This window comes from Bombus impatiens, unplaced genomic scaffold, assembly GCF_000188095.3.
Source record: "Bombus impatiens unplaced genomic scaffold, BIMP_2.2 scf_2142, whole genome shotgun sequence".
Taxonomy (NCBI): Eukaryota; Metazoa; Arthropoda; class Insecta; order Hymenoptera; family Apidae; genus Bombus; species Bombus impatiens.
The window spans coordinates 866-28817 of NT_178561.1; the positions used below are offsets into that span (position 1 = coordinate 866).

At 35.8% G+C, this 27952-nt stretch overlaps 1 protein-coding gene across 4 annotated transcripts; it reads right to left on the reverse strand.

Annotated features, from left to right (window-relative positions):
* Positions 1–1896: 1896 nt before the first annotated feature.
* Positions 1897–27952, reverse strand: LOC100742924 (thyrotropin-releasing hormone-degrading ectoenzyme). Of its 4 annotated transcripts, XM_024371854.2 has the most exons (18): positions 27791–27952; positions 27537–27694; positions 16191–16378; positions 13130–13475; positions 12232–12643; positions 11876–12031; positions 10553–10864; positions 8583–8760; positions 8367–8514; positions 7558–7639; positions 6611–6785; positions 5935–6121; positions 4928–5205; positions 4574–4743; positions 3407–3574; positions 2618–2758; positions 2459–2540; positions 2221–2385 (listed from the first exon to the last, which is right to left on the reverse strand). In XM_024371854.2, the coding sequence occupies exons 2-18, from the start codon at positions 27583–27585 to the stop codon at positions 2221–2223; spliced, it is 3237 nt and encodes a 1078-aa protein (XP_024227622.1). In that variant the 5' UTR covers positions 27586–27694; positions 27791–27952. The 4 variants fall into 4 exon arrangements, with proteins under 4 accessions (XP_003494377.1, XP_012248450.1, XP_033180191.1 ...); XM_003494329.4 differs by lacking the exon at positions 27791–27952 and having other exon boundaries at positions 1897–2385; positions 27537–27585; XM_012393027.3 differs by lacking the exon at positions 27791–27952 and having other exon boundaries at positions 2206–2385; positions 12232–12619; positions 27537–27781.

The following is a 27952-nucleotide window of genomic DNA, read 5'->3' on the forward strand; positions in this document are numbered from 1 at the left end:
TCGTTTCGCACCCTGCTTAGTCGTCCAGTTTTATCGTTCTGGCTCATTTTTTGTCTTCGGTGTCCCTCCGAAAATTCATTCGCATTTACATTTGTTTCAGTGTGTGGTCCATCGAGATTTTTAACATCCAAACGAAATTTTCGAGCTTCCCAATATGCAAATTATTTAAACACCCTGTTACTCCATAATATATATATATATATACTCCTGCAAACCCTGCATCCTGTTCTCGTATTTACAGTGACATGTTTGACACGATATGGAGTCATTTACAATCTGCAATTCTCACAGCGCGAGGAATTTTTCTTTTCGAGCCTTTCGTGTTTCTCAATTTCCCGGTCTGCACACCTCACTCGCTTCCTCGTATATATATATAAGTATCCTTTGCTGTTTTAAACTATTGAGATCCCCATCTTTTCTCATTTCCCCAAAGATACAATTCCTTTTCTCCACCATTTTTCGTTTGGCACAATCTCGTTTCGCACCCGGCTTAATCGTCCAGTTTTATCGTGCTGGGTCATTTTTTCCTTCTGTGTCCCTCCAAAAAGTTCATTCGCATTTACATTTTGTACACTTTGCGGTTTACCGGATTTTTTTAACATCCAAACGAATCTTCCGAGTTTTCCAATATACAGATTATTTAAACACCCTATTACTCCATAATAAAAATATATAAGTATCCTCTGGTGTTTCAAACTATTGAGAACCCCATCTTTTCTCATTTCCCTAAAGACACAGTTTCTTTTCTCCACCATTTTTCTTTTGACTCAATCTCGTTTCGCACCCGGCTTAATGGTCCAGTTTTAACGTTCTGGATCGTTTGTCGCCTTCTGTGTCCCTTTTTCTGGAACGATCTAGAATTATTTCTATAACTTTTTATATAAGCATGCTGGATTTGTACTGTCTGTGGTTGCTGCTTCGAACTAGAACACTTCAGCGTATTCAAGTGTATATGTATTCCTGTCAACTATTGAATCTTACGGCTTTTTCTAATGTAGAAATCTCGCGGAAGGTTCTGTTTGCAGGTGTCACGTGCCGAATTGGTCGGTTGCAAATTAATGCGCTACCGATCGTGTCGCAATTTAATGTGTTTATTTGGCCTTCTTTTCCTTTTCCCAGCCGACAATGTCATAGAAATGTTTATGTCAGGAGGAAAGTTAGGATTAAAAAGAGAGGCTTCGTCGCGAAATCCTTACCCGAGCTGAATCGACTCGTCAGTAGAGCTGTCAGCCAACGGCTGTGGTCTTTTGGGCTAAGAATTACGCACACGGAGCTCGTATGGCCATCGTGGCCGAAGTAAAAATTGTGTTAACGAATGAAACGCATTGCGATGCAATATCACTAAAATATCGTAAATCATTGCTGTTATATATTACATAGGTATCCAATAATTGTACGGCGCATAAAATTGAGAAACATTATGAATGTCAGAACCTTGATTACAATATCGGAAATCAAATTCCATAATTTATCTGTATTTCATTTTCATATGTTTATATTTCGCATGAAGATAAATTAATATTCTGTAACAAATGGGTAAAGATATGTTTTTAAATATATACATGATTTTTTATAGAATGTTTAACAGAATGTGTTGCTGGTTCAAAGGCAAATAATTTCTATATGGAAATCAGTGTTCTAAATGTAATACTTGTTTCTAAGATATTTTAGAAATATTCCTGACTATTTAATATAGTTTCTCTATAAGCGTCACAAGTTCATAATATTTTCTTACTAGTTTTGGTTTATTATTACATATTTATTATATAATTATGTCTATGCATGAGCGTAATAATTAATTAGAAAGATAACTTTGATAAAGATATTTATCTTAAGAAATTTCGAGTTTTGAATTTAATAATTGAAAAGAAACAGTTATTTCTATCCGCTACAATATTTTAAAAAGTTACAATACTATTTATTCGAAATGATTTATATGTTACATTAATAAATTATAAATGAGAGAATATGTTAATACATCTTTATATGTCAAATGAAAAAATTAATTTAAGATTTCTCACAATTTCAATTTTAAAATTCAAGTTTGCATTTTCAGGAGAATAAAAAATGAAGCGAAATAAAAAAGCTTAGAACTCGAATATTTTAAGTAAATCGCCGGGATTCGTAAAAAGTACGTGTGACCCTTCGAAAAGCTATTTGTCCAGCTTCACGAAATACAACTCTTGAAAGTGTTTATCCCCTCGCTTTTATCAGCTATTTTCACGGACTTGCAAATCTCTTTGTTTCTTCTTTTAGCATAGATTCAATTTGAGGTAAAGAATGCTTCAACCATGTTGTTTCGAAATTTCCATTTGCTTCGACAAGCGCTGCCGCATATCTTGTTCCTTTCATGCTATCGTAATTGTTTTCCCTGAACATTTGAAGCTGCAAAAATTTAATTCATATAGAAGATAAAAAATATTTAAGATATGCAAACATGATACCAATAGTTTCTTACGTCTTGTAAATCCTGTTCAGTCGTTAAGCCATTCATCATGGACAGCACGAAAGATTTCAATACCTTATAAGATCCTAGAAACCTAAATCGGGAAAGTCATTTTGCCATTACGCTTCTTTTTTCGTACACTGAACTTTTTGCAACAAAAATCGGAAGTACCTTTGCGCAATTTCTTGCCAATTTGCTCGAACGAACCGAAATGCGACTTGAGCCGCGGCTGGGTTTTGTGAAAATGCATTCAAAATTACCGACATTTCGTCCTCCTCGAATCGTTCCTCGTGAAGTATATCATTGAGAATACTGTTATCAAAGGAAAACGTGACTAGTATTACGTACATAAGGATACAAACTAAAAAATTAGAAAATGTTCAAATATATACAGCCTTGAGTACTTCTGATACCTCTTCAAATACTTTAAATACTTTTAATACAATGAACATAAATATTTTCACTCATTTTCACTTATATACAATTTCCCAAAAATATTCGAGTGCCATGATATCATATATACTTTCTGTTTTTCAAATTTATAAATAATAGGGTACAAATTAAAGGATACATAAGAAACACAAGGATACAAATTAAAAAACTATAAAATGTTCAAATATATACAGCTTTAAGTACTTCTAATACTTCTTCAAATACTTCTAATACTGTACTCATAAATATTTTCACTCATTTTCACTTATACACAATTTCCTAAAAATATTCGAGTGCCGTGATATCATATATATTTTTTGTTTGTTAAATTTGTAAAAGTCATAAGTCTCAATTACGTTCCAATTGATGTTACAAAGATGACAGATGTTATTATTATTTCCTGCACCGATAGATTCTAATTTATGCACGTATGTAGGTATATGTTTTTGAAAATACTATTCTTATAGTTATTCATTATTAAGGATTATAATCAAAGATAAAATTACGATTCTGTGAATAGTCACTTACAATTGTAAAATCCAAGGAGTTTGGAAGCAAGCGAATGACGATAACAAACGTTTCTTTTCCTCCTCATCTTCGGTCGATTTTATCCGTTCCATAAAGTAGTTCCATTCCCTTCGTGTACCATAACGCGCGATAGTGCAATAAAACGTGTCACGAATGTAGGAAGGAACTCTGTAACAATTTCATTCTGTTAAATCCTTGAAAAATTGATATACAAAGAAATTAGCAAGAAATACGAGACAAAGAAATATTAATATAGCGAATATGTAATAGTATAATTACATGCGCATATAATTATGTGCGACAGAAGGACATACGAATACGAACCTAGGGATTATTTATGTATACACACTTTTCTCCACACATTTATATTAACTGCGATTTGTGTTTTAGAATAATTTGATGAGTTTTTAGCGATACTATAGGGGTTGATGGTTTATTTGTTGTAACGTCTCGCTTTCTTCATGTTTTATGATCGATACTGTTTCGGAAGGATATGGCATAATGGTACGACGCATATGTTACATAGTAAAAATTGATCTGTATTAAATTTCATTTGAATGAAATTAGAGAAGATGATTAAGAGTTTTTGAATTTTATAGAAACAAAACTGTGTCTTTGTCCGGGATCTTATACAATCTTCTTTAATAATACGACTGACAATTTCGCAAATTTCTATCGGCTCGATAAACGTTCTGAAATCCGTGAATCAACACCGATTGTCACACAGCGAAATCGCGGTTATCGACATTTCTGACACGTTGCTCGCTGAATTATCCTACTATGCGTATATATTGTGGCAGCGAAACACAAGATCGCTGTTACATTACGAATATTCGTAAACTGTTGTTCTGTGTATTTTCGACTGTCGTTTTCTTTTCCTTTTTATCATGCGTTAACGTTTCACGCACCTAAGCCTTATTATAATTTCTAGAATGATAAAACTCTCATCAAAATGCTCCCACAGGTTCGTGAGATTAGCCGAAAAATATATTCTAGCGAATTTGTATATTTGCATGAAGCATAATTAGTAATTGCAAAATTTCATGAATTATATTGCAAAAGTGACTCATTTTTTCTCATCTCATATGTACAGTACAATTAAAACATTCAAAATATGAAAACAGGAACGTTCAAATTATATTCATAACAGAGTTCACTGAAACTTACATTTCGTGTATGCTATTGACTACCTCGGAAACGTTTTTCGACCAGTCTAGACACTGCGAATGGTCGAAGGCGCATGCAAGTTTTACAGCAGTCACTGTCAGTGCTGATCCTTCTTCCAACTTCGACCCTACTTCGCTGTACAACGGGGATACGAATCTTGCTATGAATTCCTAAAATTTAACTTTATTAACTTCAACTTTATCGTTATCTAAAAACTGTCTAATTATAAATATTATGCTACCAGAGCGCTGACGAATCGTTCAGCTCGAAATATAATTCAAAAGCTTGAATTACACATAATAGATATTTTGCTTAAAATTGTAATTTTTGTAACGTGTCAACATTGTTACTCGCCTGGAAATCAGTAAAGACCGGAGTCTCGTACAGGAGCCTGTTTAATTTGAACATGTGTCGCATAAATGCACCCCAAGGAAGGTAATGTCTTTCCTTCATTTGCATATATTTAATGAATTCAAAGGCGGTGTCATATTTCATCAAGCCTATTTCAGCCAAACTAAAAACGTCGTCTACGAGCGATGCTCTGGTTTCTGGCGGAAACAGCTCGTGATTCTCCGTGAGTGCCAATTTTAACAGCATCCAATTTGTTTCGTCGTAGTGCACGCGATAGAAACCTTGAAAAATGTAATGGTACAATTATTTCCATTAATTTACGAAGCAAAGTGTCTGGCAAATTCACAGCGTGACGAGGAAAAGAAGATTATTTTACGTGTAAAAATACAAGAAAAAATTCGATAATTGCACAGAAGGTAGAAACGATTCTATTTCTGCAAGCTAAGATCTTAGACGTGCCGAAGGTTCGGCAATTATCGAAAGCTCGCGATAAGCTGAGATCTAAGCTAAGCTTGAGTTTCAAAAATCACACTTTCTTATATTATATTTTTTATAAATGAATCTTGTACCATTTATCCGATCAAAATGACGCGGTATAGCTCGGCTCATATTTGTTTATTTAATAAGTAACAGTTAAGTACGTATATCCATAAGCAAGTATAACTCAACTTATACCACGTTTGGTCTCGTTTTCAGCAGAAGGATCTCACGTGAAAGATTAATTTAGAAAGGGTGAAAAATAAAAAATATTTATATCTGACATTGGATCATATGTTCGTGTCAATTGTCGCATATTTACCGCAGATTGACAGTATGATATTCGTAAAAATGAAAAGAACAAATAGAACAGACAACAATTGCAGAATATATATCTGAAAGAATATAAAATTATAATGAAAACAAGTTACTACGAATCTTTTCTTATTATTTCATACTTGAATATTAATAGTCTTATCAGAGTATTCAATAAAATATAATAAATATATATCGTAGTTAAATTTGCCACATACCAGTCTTATTTACGTTGAAAAGAACCCAAGATTCATTGGAACCAATGCCATCCAGCGTAATTTTAGGTTCAGGTGGGAACCAGATCGTAGCAGGAGACGACCAATTACTATTATTGTTGGCGTAACTCAGTGAGATATGCCAAAATTTGGAGATACTTTCGAATGGACGATCGAGCGCAAATTGTTCCTAAAAGAATTATTTAATTCCTAATACTTTCTCACACCTGATCAGAACTACTTCGTTAAAACAGCAAATCTAATAGATTTAGAATATTAGCAACAAAATCTCTGCCTTCATACGATGTATAATATCGTATTCAATTTTATGGCGTATTGCATTATCTATTATCTATCATTGGTGAACAAAAATGTCTAAAATTAGCGCTAGAATAATTCCATTTCATTTAATTTCATTTGACGCGATAGTTAATTCATTTAATCGAGAAATTCATTTAAACAAGATTTCGTGTTTTCTGACATGAGAATTACACGACAATCTCGTTCACGGATTTCGTTTATTTCATGATATTCGGTAGCTCGTCCTTCATTCTACTCTTACGTCTAAACCTGAGTAAATTTTCTTTAAATTATCTCCTTATTTACAGCATAAGCCGTTCAAAGTTGTATAATCATAGGATTTAATACAAAATTTGCAATGTTATTTGCTACGGTATACCTGATAAATAGTGGCGGATTCCTCTTCGTAATTTCTTATGACGGTTATAAATGGATATCCACCTTGAGAAATCCAAGAATTCATCGTGTCTTGCAAAGAAACTCCGGACGGAAGTTCCATTGCTTCTTCCGCCAGAATATTCATGAAATCGGTTATATCCGTGTTGTTATGCTTCCTGATCAAATAACAAAACGTCGTTTATTACGTTGAAGATTCTATTAGTCGACCTGTTAGAGAGGAAGGACGAGTTAACTCGTCGCGAAAGATTATCAGTGTCCTGCGTATCATATCCGTATCTGGCAGAATAAATTATTATCTGATAATCTATCTTAGCAAACCTTCGCTTTTCAACGCATCGTTCCATTTACATCAAAATCGCGTTGTATTTTATTTACATTCGCTAGAGTGAAAATCGATTCGATTAAAATTAACGTCTTTTCTAGCAATTTTTAATTCTGTAGTTCTCGATCTCAACTGTAGTTTGTTTTTCAATGTATCGATGTCTGCGCACCACGAAAACCAGCTGTGCTTTGTTTACAATTGCTGGAGTAAAAATTAAACGATTTGTAACTTCTTCGAAATTCGCAATTTTGGAAAAACCGACCCAGTTTAGAAGATCAGAGAACGAGCAATAAAATTATCATCGCTTACATTGCTTCCGCTGAAATCTCGTAGAACTACTCGATAGTATCTTGATTATCCATATTTACTAGCAATAAAGACGTAATTATTAAATTATGCAGGAATTTGAGCGAAGAAAAACGCGAATGAAAAAGAGGAAATACATATGTAAATGAAAAACCGGATAATCACGAGGAAGATGATTAATCGCAATTAGCCTCAATTCGATACAGCCGTCAATGCTTCATAAATCGCTATTAATCAAAACGATCCATCCATCGATCCATTGCAGGCATAAAACATTTCCTCGCCAATAATATACCCACCACCTGGTTATCAGTTTCTTGTAGCCGTTCCTAAAGTCGGTATCGCCTATCGCGCCATGCAACATGCGTATCAGACATGCACCTACAAGAAGCAACGAAAAATGCAGAGGCATTAGATCTACCCGCTCGCGATATCCTGCAACCTAAAGTTGCGTCCTCACTAAAGCAACAACCACCAATCTTCCGTTGGTGTTTCTACGTTCGTGTTTTCCTCTTACAATTTCCCCAACGAGCTATCTACTCCTGTTTTGCTCAACTCGGAACACTTTCTTTCGCGGTTTCCCTTTCCTTTCATTTTCTCTTTCAGTTCTCGTCTAATTTCTTCATCGCTGTCTTTCTCGCGTTTGTGCCAGTAGCACGCGTTAATACCACAAAATGAGAAGGTAGTTTCTGTATAGCTAAGGCTGTCAGCAAGTAAAGTCAATTATCACCATGTGTAACAGTAATTGCTGAGAGAAGCGACAGACTCAGAACCTCTGACTGTCAGTCGACCCTCTCTGTCGATGTTTCGCGTTTCTTGAACTCGTTGGTTGTACAATGTTCCTCCATGTTCCTCCGCGTTTCTGTTGCCGGTGACAAAAGTTGCTGCTCGTTGTTCGTCTCCGTTTGGAGTGACAAAGATGAACGAAAGATAAGAAACACGTGCGCAACGCGTGCAGATGAAGCAAATGTCTCTTGAAAGTGTATAGTTTTCGCTACTTGCTGCTACTTGTCGTTACTTGGAACGTGTAACAACGACAGGCAACGGAAAGTTCCTCGTTGTTGCCTCAGCGAAGACGCAGCTTAAGACTAACATCGAGCCGGTTTACCTTTCGCGTGCTCGTAGTTAAGAGATTGCCACAGATGATAATTGGCATTTTCATGGAAAGGTCTTGAAATGCTATAGCCATCGATCTCCATCACGTGCAGCTGGACATCGGTGATGAAAGAGTCGCTCAAGTCCAATGACGAGTCTATCTGAAAATGGAATTCTATTACAACGGTTTGCCAAGGTGTTTGTCGAGGATGCGAAATTAGTCGCTTGCCTGTTGAACAATCACGTGTTGGATGTAAACTAGCAGACTCTCGAAGATCCACGCGTCCGTTCGATTCACATTCATAAATTCATCGAGCCATTGCTGTCCCACTAGGTTGATCAGGACCTTCAGAGCGTCGGCTTTCGTGACACGTGGCGATTTCTTGCTGGTGTAGAACAACGACTGCCTTGAACATTTAAGCGCCCTTCGATTACATTGGTGGTGAAAAATGCTCGATAAAAATGTAGGCTAATTATTAAATAATGGCGAAATAAGGGATTCTGTGCGGTGTATTATCGCAGACACAAAGACAAATATTAGGTCATCCCATAAGTTCGTGCCGTTTTTCGAGCGGTTATATATGTTATTTTTTTTAAACACCCATAAATCGTTGTCTTAGGTGTTTTCAGAACATTTGACATCTCTTGAACTGTCAAACTTCGTGATTTTTCAACAAGATCCCGAATTTTATCTTCGTCTGTCTGAGGAGGACGCCCGGAGCGTTCCTCGTCTTCTGAACAGAAATTCCCAGCTCTAAAACGTTGGAACCACTTCCTACAGGTGCGAGATGAAAGCGCGTTTTCTCCGTAAACAGCACATATGTTTTTCGTGGCAGTTGTTACAGAACTTCCTTTCCGAAATTCGTATAACACGAGATGTCGAAAATGGATACGCGTTTCACTCATGATTTTTTACTGTTAGAAGTCACTGTGTTCGCTATATTACGATCTTATACCCACAAAAATCTGCTCTAGTCTGTTCTCGATCAGCTAAGCTCAAGTGCATTGGTCCCTTATCACCGTATGTTTATAAATCGACACATGAAATGTATACATAAAAGTCGGAACTTATGGGATCACCTAATAATTGACATCCATCAGCTATCTAATAAATAGAGATAATTAAGAAATCCAATAAGACTTTTAACGAGACTTCTTAATTTCTGATGGAAGAATAAGAGAAGGAGGATGATGTGATCGAGAGAGGAACAAGCATATCGCGTCACTTTGATAAAAAAGTTAACAAACGCTAAAACTGTTTTATAGCTGAGAAACGAAGTTAGAAGAAAACAGAGGATTAAAGCATTTAAAACAACTTTCTACTAAATAAATAGATAAATAGCTTTTATTTATTGCATCACGTAGGTACAATCTCCAAAGATTTGGCCAAAGGTAGCCCGAAAGATTTACCTAGTGTTTGAACTATCAAACGGATTGTAAATTAGCAGGTGGTTGTTTAAACAAAAAATTATTGTATCGCGCCCCTGCTTCAAAATTGACGTAATTGAAAGTGTGCAAAGGACTATATCTTTGATAATATCATATTCGTTCATTGAACTGAGTAAATGGAATTTTTTTTTTTTTTTTGTTGAAATTACAATCAATTCTCGCGTTGAGAATTTTCAGTAATTTTTCTGGCGTGGCGCAGTGACATGGCTGTTTATTTATAATAAGTTAATACTTATTATAGATAGGTATAATTTATAAGTATTATAAGTACGTGCATATGCTTAATTTGGATAACTAAATGAATCTAGCGTTTAGGTCTAGCGGGTAGTGTAAATGGAATTGATTAAACTATATTTACGAGTACGTTCTCGTCATTTGCAGGTTATTACCTTGGAAAAGTCTTAAAAATCTTCCTCACAATAAAATAAAAGAATAAAATGCTATCTTTCGAGTGACTTTTGCCATACTATTTCTGAAATTTTGCGATTATGTTTAATATAGATGTACACAGTATTTCCATAGTTACTATTATTACTAAACGAAGTTAAATAAATAACTTTGCAAAAACACGCTATTGTATTATTATAAAAATCACATTGATAGTCTTCTGAATGAAAAACAACGGTTCTAATTATATGAGTAATAGAGCTAATACGCTGATATTACGTATATGTGCGAGCTGATTATAATTATAAATCGTAGGAGATGTAAGGAACGTTTGTCTTGTAGAAGAACAATAATAGCTCTTACTTCAGTGCAATTAATCCAGGATTTCCCATGTTCTCGTCGATCCCTGGAGGCAGGCTTACTACATCCAATTTAGGATAGGGGTAGGACGTCAAAAACACGTCGATCAAGTTAACGACAACTGAGTTGAGTTTGTCGAACAGGTAAATCTCCTCTGAGCTTCTGTTCGATTCACACCAGAACGTTGCAACTACTTCGGTGTCGCCTACGAACGTCGTGTTCATGGCTTCGATATGGCCCATTACGAAAGCCAAATTGTGCGGAGAAATAGGCAGAGAATCGTCGAAAGTGTCGACCACCATCGAATTGTCCGAGCTTAAAACGGGAATAACAATTTATCTTATTTCTATTTTTAAGGGACACTTTGAAAAACGAGATCGATCGACTCTGTGATGAATATCTTAATTTCTGATAAACCAGAAACTGTAGGATTTTTATGATTTATTATTTTATTATCTGAAGGTCGGTAAATGCATAGAATACACAAAAATAAATCAAATATCGTGTTTGTTATATTTAATTAATAGGTAAAGGTAAAAAATAGGAAATATAGTGTTTGTTATATTTAATTAATAGGTAAATTTCTGTCCAGGTTCCACTTTTTAGAAAAGCTTAGAAAAATAGCTTTTAAAAAAATAGCGGAGTGTTCACGAACATTTGTTCATGTAAAAGGCTCCACTTTTTAAATTATATCCATGAAGTTATGACTTTACATAAATATCCGCACTCTGCTGATAAATAGTAAAAAATTTCATACAAAACCTTCAATAAAGGTAGTTCTTTAAATTAACAAAAAAAATTGAAACTGAATGACGTTCAACTGTACAGGAAAAATTCCAATATTGATCAAATATCGAAAATTCTATTTTGAACTACGTATCTCACGTAAAGTGTATTTTCTGCCATGTTTTCGTGTCAATTATCACATGTTTTACTATAAACTGAAAGTGTATAAATTAAAAATGAAAAGAACGAGAAAGACAGACAAAAATTGCACGATATATATCTGACAGCATAGAAGTTCTAATTAAAACAAGTTGCTACAAATCTTTTCCTATTATTTCATACTTGAATATTAATAATCTTATCAGAGTATTCAATAAAATATAATAAATAGAGTAGAGTTCATTTTCTGAAATCGATCGATAACATTTCTATCGTGCAACTATAATTATAAATTATAAATGTATTACATAAAGAAAGCTTCTTTATCGAACTTTTTCACATATGAAATCAGATTTCTGTTTTTAATTTAACTATGTCATCAGGCAAGATCGATTTCATTTACGAGTTTTCATGCGAAAAGACATGACGTGAATTACTTACGTATCCCTTAAACTCCTGAGGGGCATGTTTGAGAGCACTGTCATTTCTTTGGGACGTGCCACGGATACGGAAATAACTGATTTATTCACCGTATCGTCGAAAACCGGGAACAGACATCGAGCACCGGATTCCTTCAATTTCGTTCCCATTAGCCATCTAATATGAAAATAGGAAAATATTGTAAAACTTTTATAAAAATTTGTCTCGTAAATCTATTAAAATCCTGCAAATGTTAAATCGTGGAAGAAGCAAGGGAACATGACATAACAGATATCTAAAGAATTACGTTTCGTTAACTATTTTTTTAATTATTTTTCAAGTACCAATTGAAAATAAATGACGTACGTAACACTTACTTTCCTTCGCCAGATGAATTGTAACTTCCAATGAAAAATATATGTTCATCGATTAACAGGTCATATTCGATTTCCAACAGATAAATTCCTTGCTGTATTCGACTTCCTAAATAAATTGTGTGAACTTCCTTATCCGCGTCTATATCGTACTGTGTGATCTGTATTTGCGAAGATGCGTTTCCGGGAGATACAGCAGGTGGCACAGATTCGAACTGTATAATTTCATCTACGTTTGAGTCGTCAATTTTGTCAGTGTCAGAAACCAAAGCGTAATTTGACAATGTAACGTTGGCTTCTTCGTCGGAGGACCTGTTCTCCCATGAGTTTGTAACATTTTCGTCGTATACCAGTGTCTCGTTTTCGCTCAGGCTTATCACAACGTCATTTTCTATAGAACACATAGTACGTGAAACTGTAAGTGGATGACACGGTTGGACATTATTTATTCATTTATAAAATAAGGTTTTTGAATTAATTGTTTTTAATATATTAAAACGCTCATCGTAGGACCTTAGGATAGTTTAAACAAAATAATCAGCACTGCAATGCGAGCAAATATTGCACAATAAATTCCATATTTCAAAAGCTTCGAACTATTTCTAAATTTAGAAAGAAACAACGTGCTGCTTAAATGGTAATTTAAAAACATTTCTGTCGAATTTGAATATTCTTTTTCCACGTTCTTCTGGTAAAAAGAAAAATGTAAATAATTCGAGTGCTGCAAATGCCCGTGAAACGTAAAAGCGAAATACCTGTAATTAACTATAATGATAATGTAAAAATTGCGAAACAAATTGTTCCGTTATTCAATTGCGATACAACGACCAGTTTGTAAACGTGGAAAATTCATTCACAGTATCTTTATAAACGTAAAAATTGTTAAAGTTAGTAACGTTACCAGAAGTTGTATCGTTCCCTTGATTAACGTTATTAATTACGTCGGTGGTTCCCCTTCTTCGTCTTTTCCTTAACGGCTTCTTGTTTTCCTCCAGATCCAGCAAAGACAGCTTATAGCTAGTCACCGTAATGTTCTTCACATTTAGCGAAAGTTTATTTAAACTTATCGTGTCGTTTACTTGAAAATCGATGTACACGTGGCCTATCAATCTCGATGGACCGTTCATGTCGATAATCGGCGTTAATTCGAGGCGATACTTCAAGGGACGAATGAAAGGTGAAATACTTTCGTCAACATCGTCTGTATCCTCGATGCCATCGTTCTGCAAGTCTAGAATCTCGTATGGCTAAGAGAAAGAAATTTTGTGACATTAGAAATTAAATTGAAAGTTTCGATCAACTGCTGATATGGAGATTTTGGTCAATAGATATTTAATTATCGTTGCAGATTATGATTAGGTCGTACTAAATTTAGTATGTCACACTAAATCGTGATAGTTATTGAAAAGTTATATTAAATATTTCTATAGATTTGAGATTAGTTGTTATAAAATATTATTAATCTTGTGTTTAATTTTACAACTCGATTTTTCCAGCTGTCGTTCCCAACTTGATTGATTATAAGGAAATCGATGTTTCTAAAGAATCTATGTTACAAAATTATACTAATCGTAGAATATTTATTATAGTATTCCGGATACAGTATTTTCAAGATACTAAATAAGTAAATTGTTTCACGAGCTTGTTATTTTTCCTTATATTTACCGTTATAAACTATTTCTTCGATTACGTTACATCTTAAATATGATGTATTGTATACATATATATATATAAATAAAAACGTGAACTGAGGATCATTAAAGACACGTAAATTCCTGAGTAGGCAGAAAAATATTAACTGTACCGATCTAATGAAATGGTTTCGTTGCAATAAAAACGAGAATAATAACGATTTTATACAATTTTATCGGAAACAACGAAAATACTAATAAAACAGATGCTTTCTCGTGCCAAAATATTCGTAAGATTCGTAACATTCGGAAAAGCTTCGACGGTTCCAAGTAGAAAAAGAATGTTACGTTAGAAGAATTGTGACCTACATACTCCATTGGACTCCATAAATATTTAAAGAAAGTACCAATTGATCTTAACCCCTTGCCGTGCCATTTAGCTCGACGAAACTCGAACACAGTCTCGTGGTGTACTGATAAAAACTAACATTCAATTACGATCGTTATATTACGATCACTAGATTCAATTAGAATCAAATACATAACCATAAACACTTATTATCAGGTCTGTAAGTATGAAACCGGAATTTGCCTATAGATGGCCCTAGCTGATAATGTAGTTGTCATTAAACTGCGTCATTGATGCCAAAAGTCTTTGTTGACATCTCACAAACATTTTCGACTCAGAACAATACAAGCTTCATACAACAGCATAGTTTGTAATAGCGTTGAACATGTCAAATTTTGTGCCTGGAAACTACGATTTGCGGACAACATTGATTTTCTGTTACCATTTGAAGAAAACTGCTGCAGAATCGCATCGAATGCTCGTCGAAGCTTACGGTGAGCATGCTCTTGGTAAATCACAGTGCTTTGAGTGGTTTAAAAAATTCAGAAGTGGCAATTTTGACGCGAGGAACGAAGAACGTGAAGACCACCGAAAAAGTTTCGAGACAGCGAATTGCAAGCATCGTTGGACGAGGATGACGCTCAAACGTAACAACAACTCGCTGATCGATTAAACGTGACACGAGAAGCCGTCTCCGTACGTTTGAAAGCCATGGGAAAGATCCAGAAGGTGGGAAAATGATTTCCACACGAAACGAATGAAAGACAGCAGGAAAACCGAAAAACCACTTGCGAAATGCTGCTCGCCAGATACAAAAGAAAATCATTTCTCCACCGAATTGTGACTGGCGATGAAAAGTGGATATATTTTGAGAATCCTGAGCGTAAAAGATCATGGGTAGCTCCAGGCGAACCACCGACATCGACTACAAGACCAAATCGCTATGGACGGAAGACGATGCTCTGTGTTTGGTGGGATCAGAAGGTTGTGATCTATTACGAGCTGTTAAAACCTGGCGAAACCGTTAATACCGAGCGCTATCGACGACAAATGATCGACTTGAATCAAGCTTTGCGTGAAAAACGACCAGAATATCAAAAAAGGCGACACAAAGTAATTTTGCTTCGTGATAATGCACCATCGCATACAGCAAAACCGGTGAAGGAAACGATCGGAAGCGTTCGGTTGGGAAATACTTTCGCACGCGGTTTACTCACCAGACTTGGCTCCGTCCGATTACTATTTATTTGGGGTTTTATTATTTATGGGGTTTATTATTTATCGATGGGACACGCACTTTCTGACCAGCACTTCGCTTCTTACGAAAATGTACGAAAATGGCTCGATGACTGGTTTGCCTCAAAAGAGCGACAGTTTCTTTGACGTGGCATCCACCGATTGCCAGACAGATGGGAAAAATGTATAGCTAGCGATGGGCAATACTTCGAATGAAATATTTTTAATCATTTTCACACGATAAACGTGTATACAAAATTTCTATACAAAAATTCCGGTTTCATATTTACATGCCTGGTATTTGCGACATAGTACCACGCTAGAAAGATTGACTTATATTCTCGATGAGAATTGACTGTAAAATACATCCAAATGGAAAGAAAAGAAAAAAATATATATATATTACGATGTTTATGTTTGGCCCCTGACTGTCTGTTCGCGTTCATTCATGTTCGGACCAAAATCTTCATCACGAGTCAGACTCGTTAAAGCACGGGAAGGGGTTAATCTGTATTCAAGCGAATGGAATTTCATATAGGGAAAGTGACTGTTTTATTATCTGAAAATTTCATTATCGGAACAGTTTTATTTTCCTGTTTGTTTGGATAAGAGATGCTGTACCCTACATATTGTTAGTTGGTAACTTATCACCGACAGATCCTGCTTCAAAAATCTACTTTGCCCAGAAACGAAATAATGGATTGACTCTATGATTTCCATATTTCATGTACCTAACTGTTACTTACCTTTTTCTTTGGTAAGGAATTGATATACCATCCGAGAAATCCTGCGGCTACGACACCGATAATAAAGACCACGATGATTCCTGCTATCTTTGTATACGATAAGAACCAACCATCGCCTCTTTTATATTCCATGTCATCGTAAGTCATAAATTGCACCGGGCCGCCGCTGAACTGTGGCATGCATTGAGCTACAAGAATCATTTGAAAAATGTGAACTCTTCGAAAGTGTCGAAGCCTCTAAATAAAATAATATTACGATGCAGATATACGTAGACGCGAATATATGATAATTCCATATGCGATAAATCACTCAATTAAGATGGTAAAATAACTGAATAGACAGAATTTATTGGCATCATTGAAATGTTTGAAATTGGAAAAATCAGGTACAATTTGCAGCCTCAGATTGGACCGTGTGCACGGCCCATGAATGCTGAACAATTCAATTATGTGTTTCTATTATATCGTTGTTACAATCTGAGATTTCCGGGCGTAAGTTATGTCAAGTAGGAATTATATCTCTACGTTTAGCCAGCATCGCAGCTAGGCATATTGTCATAAATTGAAACACACGTGGTATCTACACATCCCCTCAATTTTTTGATCTACCAAATAGTTGGGACTAAATAGTTGGTGATCAATGATTCGCGACAAGAGTCAGATCATCCATTACCTGTCCAACTGTTCGCTACTATCGTAAATGCAGCTAATATAGTCTACCAAATTTTAAATGGTTTTTAAATAACAGCTAAAAGACAATCTCATATCAAATTAGTCTGAAACAAAAGGGACGCTATTTGTCTTTCGTGTACATAAAATTCGTTCCTTTGTTCCACGTGTTCTTGGCTACAACGCAATGTTTGACTAATCCTTCGGCGATTTTTGCCAATTTTTTTTTATTATTAATAACAATAATTTGAAATATTAATTTAATTATTGTTATTGTTAAAAATAAACAATATCCGTATTATTCGATTCATTGCAAAGACTATAGTTGGAATAATAAAAAGACATTCATAAAGAATAATTCCTTTTAGATACGACTAACACAGAAGCCCCAAAATTGTATAACAACGATAGTAATAATTTAGTAAATTGTATATATTAATATAGCAACGCGATAAACAAACAGATATTACATTTCTCGATTCCAATTTATGCAAAAAATATCGAAATATTGAATCTAATTATTTCACTATTTTAAATTCCAATTTGTTTGGCCGCAAAATTATTGCATACCACAGGAGAACGCGGAAAATTAAGGATACGTTACTCTTTTACATCTACCATGATATAAAATAAATAAAATCACAGTGATACGTCACTGTACTCGCATTCGTGTCAATTTAATCACAATTAATGATCGCAGTGTGTGCTGATTATCGTATGACAGATTACACATACGCAACTTACGATAAAAGCAAATTATCTTATTTCTTTTCCGCTAGCTATATTCTATAAATAGCTTCTCTGAATTAAATATAGTAATTTGTCAGAAATACTTTGTAACTATACCAACGTCCTCCAAAAGCGAAACATAGATACAAGATTATAAAGAATAATTCTAGAACTCTCTGCCAAATGATAAATGATTTAAATAATATAAAACATGATATATATCTCATGCAATATATATGTAGATTATCATATATATATTATATATATAGAAATATTATACTTGAAATTTGCATCTGTTGACCTGATGTTACGTGACCGATCAATCAATATTCAGAAATAACAGCGACAGTTTGAGACGACGTAGACGCTGTCATAATCGTGACGAATTCACGTTATCATAACATTCGGAGCGAACGTGACGTGACGTCGCTGGAATTGATTTCTCGCGGTGCACACACGTTCCAGGTAGACCGCTGTATACTCTCGTAAATAGGCTCGAGAAACGATTCCTCAAGGTCCACCATATACGTACTACACGTTACTGGTGAGCTATTAACTTTACCATTCGCATAATCTTTTTCAAGACCGGCAATACTCGCTTCCTCCTAGTTTTCCATACGACACCAACGATACAAGAAACTTCGCTCGAAGTTACGAATCAGTGCTTCTCAGTTGGAACTTTTTAACGACTATTAGAAATTTTCTTTATTCGTGAGAACTGCAGCACATGTTACGAATAACGTAATTGAGATCTCATTTGCATTTCAAGTACGGATATTAAAGGATAGCGAGATAACATTCAACGACTCTAAGTTACATTTTGAACAAACTTTGCTTTATGTTTGGAGATCCTTTCGTTTTAATACTTTTCATCATCGATGTTATACATTTTGATCTCTGTGATTATACGAATGTTATACCAGTAAAGCATCCAAAAGATAAATGTCATTATCGAAAAATCCGGTAGTATAGTATAGCAAACAGATCTTACAATTGTGACTCTGCAGAGTTAGCGACAATTGTTTATATCTTAGAATCTGTTCACCTCTCTATCAATTATGATTCACATAGTCGAGTTTAATATCCTGCAGTAATTATCTGACAACTCTGTGCATGCATAGTACATATAAGACATACGTAATAAAACGAAGTAATTAATACTCGATGCGCTCAGTGATTAATATTTCTATGCAGTGTTTTCAAGCAATGTTTATGTTATACTTGTGTTCATAATTTGATGACGATCAAAATAATTAATACACGCTGTTCTAATATTTGTTTTAGAAGAAATTTAGGAAATTTCAGTATTTTCAAAAAACGTATACTTGAATTGCTTTGATATTATCGACAATGTTTTCATCGACGTGATTTCACCGACACCGAGTATGTTTATTTGCCGATCCGTTGAAACCATCGACAATCGTCCCACCGATATTTGCCGACAATTATTCCACCGGCATGTGCTATCGTTGATTATGCATCTTTATTTATGTTATACATTCATTTCCGTGAAAAGGAAAATTAAGAGAGAAATAAAAAAGAAATGATAAAAGTTGTTATGACGTACTGTTACTGTGTTAATTAACATAAGATAAAAATTCTTATCTACAAAAAAGATCCCGCTCCCGATCTCTAATATAATTTTTAATATGTTGTCAAGGACATCGTATTGATTAATGCGTGGTATCAACAACTTCTTGCGAATATCTCGAAAACTAAGGCCAATTGTACATATATAAGAAATTTGTAGATCATCCTGCTATTTCTTGTTTAATTTCTCTCACGTTTTTCATAATATTTCTCCTACGGTTAGAAGAGATGATGAAGGAAAGAAAGAGTGATTGGTGTCAGCGCCTGTGAGCAAAAAGGAGTTGAAAATACTTAAAGCACGCGCACTAATGGGATAACGTTATAGAATTGTTTGTTTCGTTGAAAAATGCAGGAAACTGCTCCGTATAAGATAACAAGGAAGCATTTCACGATCATATTATACATTCAAGATGCATTTCAGTTTTCTTTCGCGTGAATATATCATTGCAGAGACTTCTAAGCATTTGTGGAGTCTTTTCTGTTAATGGGCAAATCCTGACAACAACTTTGAAACTAATTGCATCTCCATCCGTTTGCAACGAAACGTTTATGTCTTGGAAATATTATTTTCTTTCTTTGCATTTGTTAATTTTAGCGAACTTGAAATTTAGTGAACTTTGAAATTTTAATGAACCTGTCGATGACGCACTCGTGAATCTTGACAAAACGTTTTTAAATCGCCATGTTACGACGCGTACGTAAATGTGAAAGGTCGCGCAACAACGAAGATAGAACCGAAGATGTGAAAAGGAAAACTCGGAGCAAAGAGTCTCGAACGGTCACTAATGGAAAACACCGGAGCAGAGTACTGAGTAGTCTGACGACACAGTAGCAAGTACCATTTGGGAAGTAGTCCGCGTACGGATGAATATCAGTCGGAAACAATGCGGGTCACTCTGGTCAAACGCCCGTGTCTTGAAGAACTACAGTGCAGAAGAAAGACGACTTACGGAGCTACGGAAGCTGCAGACGCCCCGGATTGCCATAACACGCAACCACAAAGACTAACTCCGCCAAGAGTGGTCTCTGATACTGCCCAAAGTAGAGACTTAATATTACACGTCAGTGTTCCCCGAGCTTCCCCATCGCAGCTGAGAAGACCACCGTAAGGCTTCCAGTGAGGAAGAATTCCACATTATCACGCATCCTGCTTTTAGAGGCTAGAGGGGATGCCTTTCGATGATTTCGAAGTAGAGAAGAATGAAAAATGGTTGCCGGTAGCCTTGAAGTGGGCGGATTTAACTACCCAAGCAGAACCTAATTCTTCTGTTTCATTTACAATACGACCCAGATTCAGTAACTCGAAAACCTCCAGAAAATGTTTTTGGTGTTGGTCTATAACACGGCTCAGATTCATTAGCTGGCAAACCTCGTCGAAGATGTCTACTGCGATATTTCATCGCCTTCTCCAACTCGGCTGCCAAAACGACTGGTATAACTCGAATTATTGTGACATGTCCAGATGCATCATGGTAATTCCGTAACTGAAATTTATAACAGCTCGACTTCTACAGGTCGAAGTTTGCCTCTAGAAGTCGAAGTTTTATCGACGCTGCGTGTCAAGATATGAGAGACCAATCGTCCTTTATTGCCACCTTTCTTCCAACGGTTATTATTGTGTCGAGTAACGTAAGACGACAGAAAACGAATCCCCACTTCTGGACACTTCGATCAGAGTCATTTTTTTTGTATTATTTAATTTGTACTTTACAATTTGTCCAGCTGGACATTTGATAAATTTCTCTAACTTATTTGCTAAATAACATGTGGATGGATACCTCCAGTGGGATACCATCTTCGAATAGAAACGAATGGATAAATGAAAGCTTCTTATCTCGTCAGTCGAGTACATAATTGCCATCGCTTTCAACTTACGCATTTATGTACATGGAATAAAATGCGGTCTAAGGTAATGTTTAAAATACTAACATTTTTTGAAAGAGTGACTGTAATTTGTCTGCGTACAAAGTTTCTCTTTTTGTTTGTTAAACTTCCTTTACTCGGAGATTTTGATAAAATTCCCTATAACTCTATTCCAGCTCTTCCCTTCAGGTTCGACTTACCGACGTTATATATAATGCATATATATAAAATACAAACGAGAACTGGGTAAAACTCTGTGTACTATAATTCAATTAAAATTCGTCAACGTATCGAGTTAGGTTTTTTATTTCGACCGTATTGTGGCAGCCTGTAACACTTACCCAAAAAAAATATCAAACGAGCCCTTACGGAAAAATATATTGGGATTATAGAATACAATTATTTCATATAATGCTTTGTTTTCTAGAAAATTAAGTTGGAACATTTTTCAAATGAAGGAATGACATTTTGTAATACGAATTTGGGCTTGCAATCGGTTAGCCAATACATTTTGCGCGTCTTTCGAATTTTATATTTTCTATCGTTGATTTTATGCGTTGTTTCCATGTAAGTTTTCAACCTACTCGTAGTCCTTCGTATTTAACACAATCAGAATATGCAACGTCTAACTGTTGTTTAACTTTATACGCGAACTCGGTATCGGTGAAACCGCGTCGATGACAACGTAATCTCGATATAAAAGTAACCGTTTATATTTAACCCTTGCTCTTCAAATATGTACACAGTTACTGCAAACCGTAATCGGAGATCGTCTATATCCGACACAATTTTCAGCGAATTTTCAATGAGTCTTTGAAAAAAATGTAAAGAACTTCACTTAGAGTATCTCCAAACTTTCCAAATTCTAAATGGAGAACCTTAACGTTACCTACTAAAAATGTTACCTGCTTGTTCGCGAGAAAGCCATACAATTTTCAAAATTATCTGGACACTTGCACGTCTTTCATACGTCATTGCGTCTATTGAGATATGTATTATTTTATGTATTAGACTAGGTTAGCTGCGTATTAGTGATACTTGTATGTGAATATACTTGTATGTATGGAAGCATTTGCTGCGCAGCGTCTCGAAAACAAAGAAATGAAAACTGTTCGGTTAACTGTCTGGTATGGAAGAAAGTGGTGAGACACGTGCAAGTATGTATCGATGAATATCTTTGAAATCGTTTATCGAATAAACATATAACTACTCTAATATAAGTTCTAGGTGTAAATTTAGTGTTCCTGTACCATTATTTCGGCTATTAAGATCCAAAATCCTCAACAGCGTCGTTGGTCAGTAATTCGCACTTTGCACTTGACACGAAAAGAAGATCAGAACGCACGATACGTATCATTCGGCAGAGTCTGGTTACACAGAACGTTCACTGCCGCTTTAGCATCCGATTTAGGAACCGCAATAGTTTCAAGGATTCCGTTGTTTCTACTTTGTTTCTTTTACTACGCCTCCTTTTTTGGCTCTGCTATTCATTAGCATTACAGTCCTGTGCCTGTCTGGTCCTTCTTCATTCACTGTAAATTATTTCCTATTTTTTGCCTTTTCAAACACAGTATCTTCCCTGATAGAAGTTGCGTCTTCAGAATCATCGTCGCGCTGGCAAACCTCCGCATATGTAGTTTCGCCTCTCCTGGGTCTTTTTCTATCTACTCGTCTGCCTTCCAAAGGCGAGATCTCCTTTCTTCTCGATATCCAACTTGCTTCGATTATTCCCTTATCGGTCTGAGTGCCTACGTTCGATACTTATCCCCTTTTATCTCTCTTTTGTTCCCCTCCAAACGACAGGGAAATTTGAGTAGCAGCATTCGCAGTGTGTTTGGGCTTCTCAGCTTCTTTGTACAAGCCCTCCCTTTTCACAAATTTCTCCAGCCATTCCTTCGTGCTTTAGAGGTGTTTGATACTTTTCATGTTGAATTTTACGAGAGTTCTTACGGAGGAGTCTTCCAGTTTATCCTTAATCATGTTTGTGTTTATCATTAACACTTCCAGTATCTTCACTGATGCTCTTATATTGCTGGGCCGGAGTGTGAATGATTTTCCCCGCTATCCGAGGACGAGGAAGATTCCTTCATCCTTCTCTCCAATATCCAGCGATCTTCATCCTCTGATTTTTCAAACATTTTGCTCCTTACGACCAGCCTAACAGGTTTATGTGTCCTTACTCTCTCGGTGCTAGGAGAAAGCAAGTAGACTTTGGTCGGTGGATTCGTTTTGAGAGTCCACATTCATTTCTCTATCTTCTTGATGATTTTGAGTTTTAGTCGGACTTCGCGCCGGTTTAAATGAGCCTCTCTCTATTCTTAAGCTTTTCTTAGGAATTGGAAATATTGAGACATTTCAAGCTCCCTTTTGAGTAAAGGACAATCTTCGAGTCATGCCTTGTCTTCTTTTTCCTTCCTTCGACGGTCTACCCCGTCGGCTGGATCCTCCGGTGTCTCTCCCGACGTCCCATCCAGTCATCCCACGATGTAGATAGTTTTAAGCGTCTTTACTCCCACTTTTCACCTTTTATTGTCCACTAGACCAAACTCCATTGATAAAACTATCCAATCACTAATCGCTTCCCAAGAAATTTTTAAGTCCCAGACTGAGCCTCGTACCGGGAGCAGAGCCAAACGAATACTCCGTTTTAAAAATGCAGATTACCTTGAAATACGTGGAAAAATGACCTGGAGGAAACAATCTTAACCGCAACATGCGCCTCTTGAAATGCTTCAACTTTGTCTTAAGGACTTTTCCCATAAAACCTCAAATAACGCAGATATTTAGATGTTCCCATTTAAACGGTCCAGCCTACATATTGTATATTGCATTATAATATAACATACAGCACGTAATACATAATATATAATACATAAATACATACACAAGCAAGTTTATCGACGAGAAACCTGCAAGTACGTAGTCCATAACAAAGCCCTATAGCAAATGCGTTACGTCGAGCACTTTAGTACGAGATATTAGTGACACGAGATTAATTTGACATGTGGCACTGTAGATTAATATAACCTACGCTACAATACGTCTAAAGTGTTTGATACCCTACGTTTATCGTTTGCATCAAGTTCACTTGTTCACTAAAGTATTGAGCAATTTTAGTTTTCTAAACTGCTGAATGTTCCATATGACCTAGTCCTAATCGTTACGACCAGGCATAAACGCGAGCATAAATCGGACGTTGTAAATTGTACAGCTGCGATTAGCAGTGCTCCTCTCTCTCCCTTCGTTAGTTTCCATAGTTAATCTCGTTAGCGTTGCTAATTGTACGTACCACATGCTCGTAAACTTCGATTCGCGGTTCTATGAAATTCTTCGAATCGTTTAACTTGAAGTGTTCTACGCTTGCTTGAACTTTGCGTTGCTTTGTTCGCCACTAATTTTCGTCTCCACTATGATTGACCTAATTCGTGTGCTCGCTCAACACGTTGAATCGTTTCAACTAAAGGAAAATAAAAATATACCTATCAACGACGATAGCGCACGCGAAGTGGCCGAAGGTTACTAACAGTAGGATTACGTATGCGAATTGGACGTGTAGTTTTTCACGGCGATATAATACGCTGCAAGATTGTGTGACACGTTATGTCACACGGTGCGTGATCAACGTATAAACAAAACGAAACTGAAAATCTACCTAATCCACGTTCATCTAGTCGTTTATTAAACTATCGTATATCAGTCGTATATTAAGCAGTTCAATAAACAGCAAAAAGGTTGTAAATGGGAAAATTAAACGAAAGGAAAAATTCGCCGAAGTCGGTAATAGTCTTTATAATGAAACATAGTATGGGACAGAATTGCATCTCTTTATTTAAATCTCTTAGTTTGTTGGCAGGAATTTCTGATATTTGTATCATTAAGCGCTAGTTGGAATTATTGTTTAAAGCCAAAATTTCGTTAATATTTTTCAGCGATTTTTTAGTGCGAAGGTGAAATATTAGAAAAATGTAATTGAAACGTAACAGTTACATTTGTATGTTCATACGTTCGTCCATATGTATCGCTCAGATTCTATCGTCAATTTCAAAGCAATTCGTGCAAATGCTTACAGTTAATCAAACGTGTATGATACATAATCTTCGAGCAAAACGTCCATAAGAATATTGCCATTTGCTTGTCTTTGCTAATTACTACAATTATTGTACTAATGTCTATATTATAGTTTGCTTCAAATTACTATCCTAGACTTTATGCTTTGATAAGAAATACTTTGATGAAGAGATTGAAACCGTAGAGGTGATCGTATCGTGCATTAAAATACTTTGATACTCGATGCAAACTTAAAATCGCAATCACACTTGCGTGCACGTGCAACGTAAATCATCGCATCTGTCACATAATCACTGCAATCGCACGTTTCCTCTTAGAATTATACGCGACTCGTGTTACGCGTAATCCGATTGCTTCCATCGATTCACGACTTCTCCACACACGGATAAACCATTGGGATTTTCATAGAAGAAGAAATGGAAATGTACGCGATCAGCTCCGTGGAAGAAGCGAATTTTTAATGCCAACTACCGCGCACTCACATCGGTTACGCTTCAGAGACACGAACGTCTCTGACAATCAAGCAATTACAATCGTGGAAAATAGCAATGCGGATTCTTACTAATGTTCACGACAACGGGAACGCGTTTAAGCGATCATATCTGAGGAACTCGTGCAATTTTACCTGATATTCGCGGACACCCGTTAGAGAGCTCGCAGCAAAGAAACAAAATAATTCTGATATAAGCTGCCATTTAAATACTCGTTATGCGAATTATCTTTGGCTATCTGAAGTACAGAAAGCATAGGATTATTGCAATAGACAAAGAAAAGTTTAGACTTGCTGGTAATTAATAGTTTAGAAATACGCTACGAGTTTTACTAACTTCGTACTAATTACTTTTTACTATACTGGAAATTATTTACTATACTGGAAACAGTCATTTATTATATCGATGCGATATACAAAATATTCTGATAAAGTAAATTTGGTGTCTTTGTATACCGTTTATTTTATATGTAGCAGTAGTTTGAAGAAAAATGTGATGTACGTGTTAGTACGATAACTTCAATGTACGTTTAATGTGGCATTACAAAAATAGGAATTTACAAGGAAATTGATTTACGCGAAAGAGAATGTTTTGATGAAACCATTTAGCGTTGATAGCATTTGGGCTTTCGTATTATATGTTTCAAGAAAATACAACTTTATTCTTTCGAATGTCGTATTGTTTCAATGCAGATGCTGGACAAGCGTAAAACAATGCAAACAAGCATTAAATTCATTTGAACATAATATATTACTTTTAAAGCAACTCTGTAAATAACGAGTTTAGCATTCCAACTAAATAGAACTGCACGATAAAATTGTATAAAATGTGATGCATTTCTTTCAACAAACAGTACGAAATATATTTTTCAATTTAAAAGTCCAGGATAGTTGTCGCACAATTTTATAGGCTGTTTGGTATTATTAACGAATTTGTAAAAAGCTATCAGAAACCAATAAATAGGAAACTAGATTCACTCTATTTTCACATGTACTCGAGGGAATATACTTGATACAACTACAATAATTTCAATTAGTTTCGTTGCAAACGAGTGAAATGTTATCTTCCTTTCGAAGTTACTTCCCAAGCATATTGATTTTTATTCGACTAGAAGATTGTCACGCGTTCTTATCGGCTCGTTAACATACACGTTTATCTTCTCCCACCTTCTTTCGACTTTTCCATTCTTCAATTAATTTCAAAGTTTTCCCCTGCGTATTACGCAACATCGCACAAATATTATTCAGCGTTCACACATGGATTCTTAACTATCTGCTAATAGAATGTAATGACTATTATCGAGAAACGAATAAATACCAATGAAGAAGTTCCAACGATAGCTGGGTAATGAGCACAAACGAGCACATGAACACGAATTCGTAAGAACAAACTACGGTTCGAGATATATACTGTTTCATGTTCAAAATTATCAATAATTGTTGGAAGAAATTGTTGGCAATATATTTTACACGCGTTTTATCTTTCCTTGTAACTAGACTACAGATGTTTATGTAATTTCATATTTCTACGAACGTAATTAATGAAATGGAATCTAAAGGGAATTTTCTTTCGTCTACTAAGTATCATAGTAAGCGGCATAATTTAAATATCGTATGTATCTCTGCATATTACATGCATTCTGTAAACTTCTGGAATATAAAATTTCACTAAAATAGGTGAACATCCGCAATCCACACGTTGTAACGTTCCATCTAGAAATCTCCTACGTGACATATATTTATTCCATGCGTGATTTTATACTTTAAAACGCGAAATAATTCATCCGATACCGCAGACACAATGCTGAATGACGAACATCTCTCGGTTGTGCTAAATCGTTAAAGAATTGAACAAAAAACATACGCGTATATTATCGATGGAAAGTAACGACGTGGAAATTGAATCAAACAACGAAAGGCAATCGTCAATCACTTACAACTTCTGCGTCCATAGTCCTGCCAACTGGAAATAGATCCTCGGCTCATGTGAACAGCTTCTGGCTTCTGTGATTTAAAAACTACCGATCGCGTGCAACAGGCAACAGATAACGAAAAGAAAATTAGCCACGTGGACGAGACAGAGTGGAAGAAAGATCTGTGGCGAAATTTCAATTGTTTGGAAAATGACAAAGTTAAATTTGCTTGCGCGCCTCGTTCGTACAGGTGCAACGCAATTAGTCGTTCTACGTACGATGCAATACGTGAATGCTGGCCAACACTCCGAATGCACGTTGGTGCCCCCACTTTTTTCAATCGTTGCTTCGGAATCGCTCCATTCTTTCAGCCGTGTGTAATCCTTTGCTCTCCTTATCTCTCATTCCCTCGCGCTACGTCCCACGGTTCTTCGATTTTT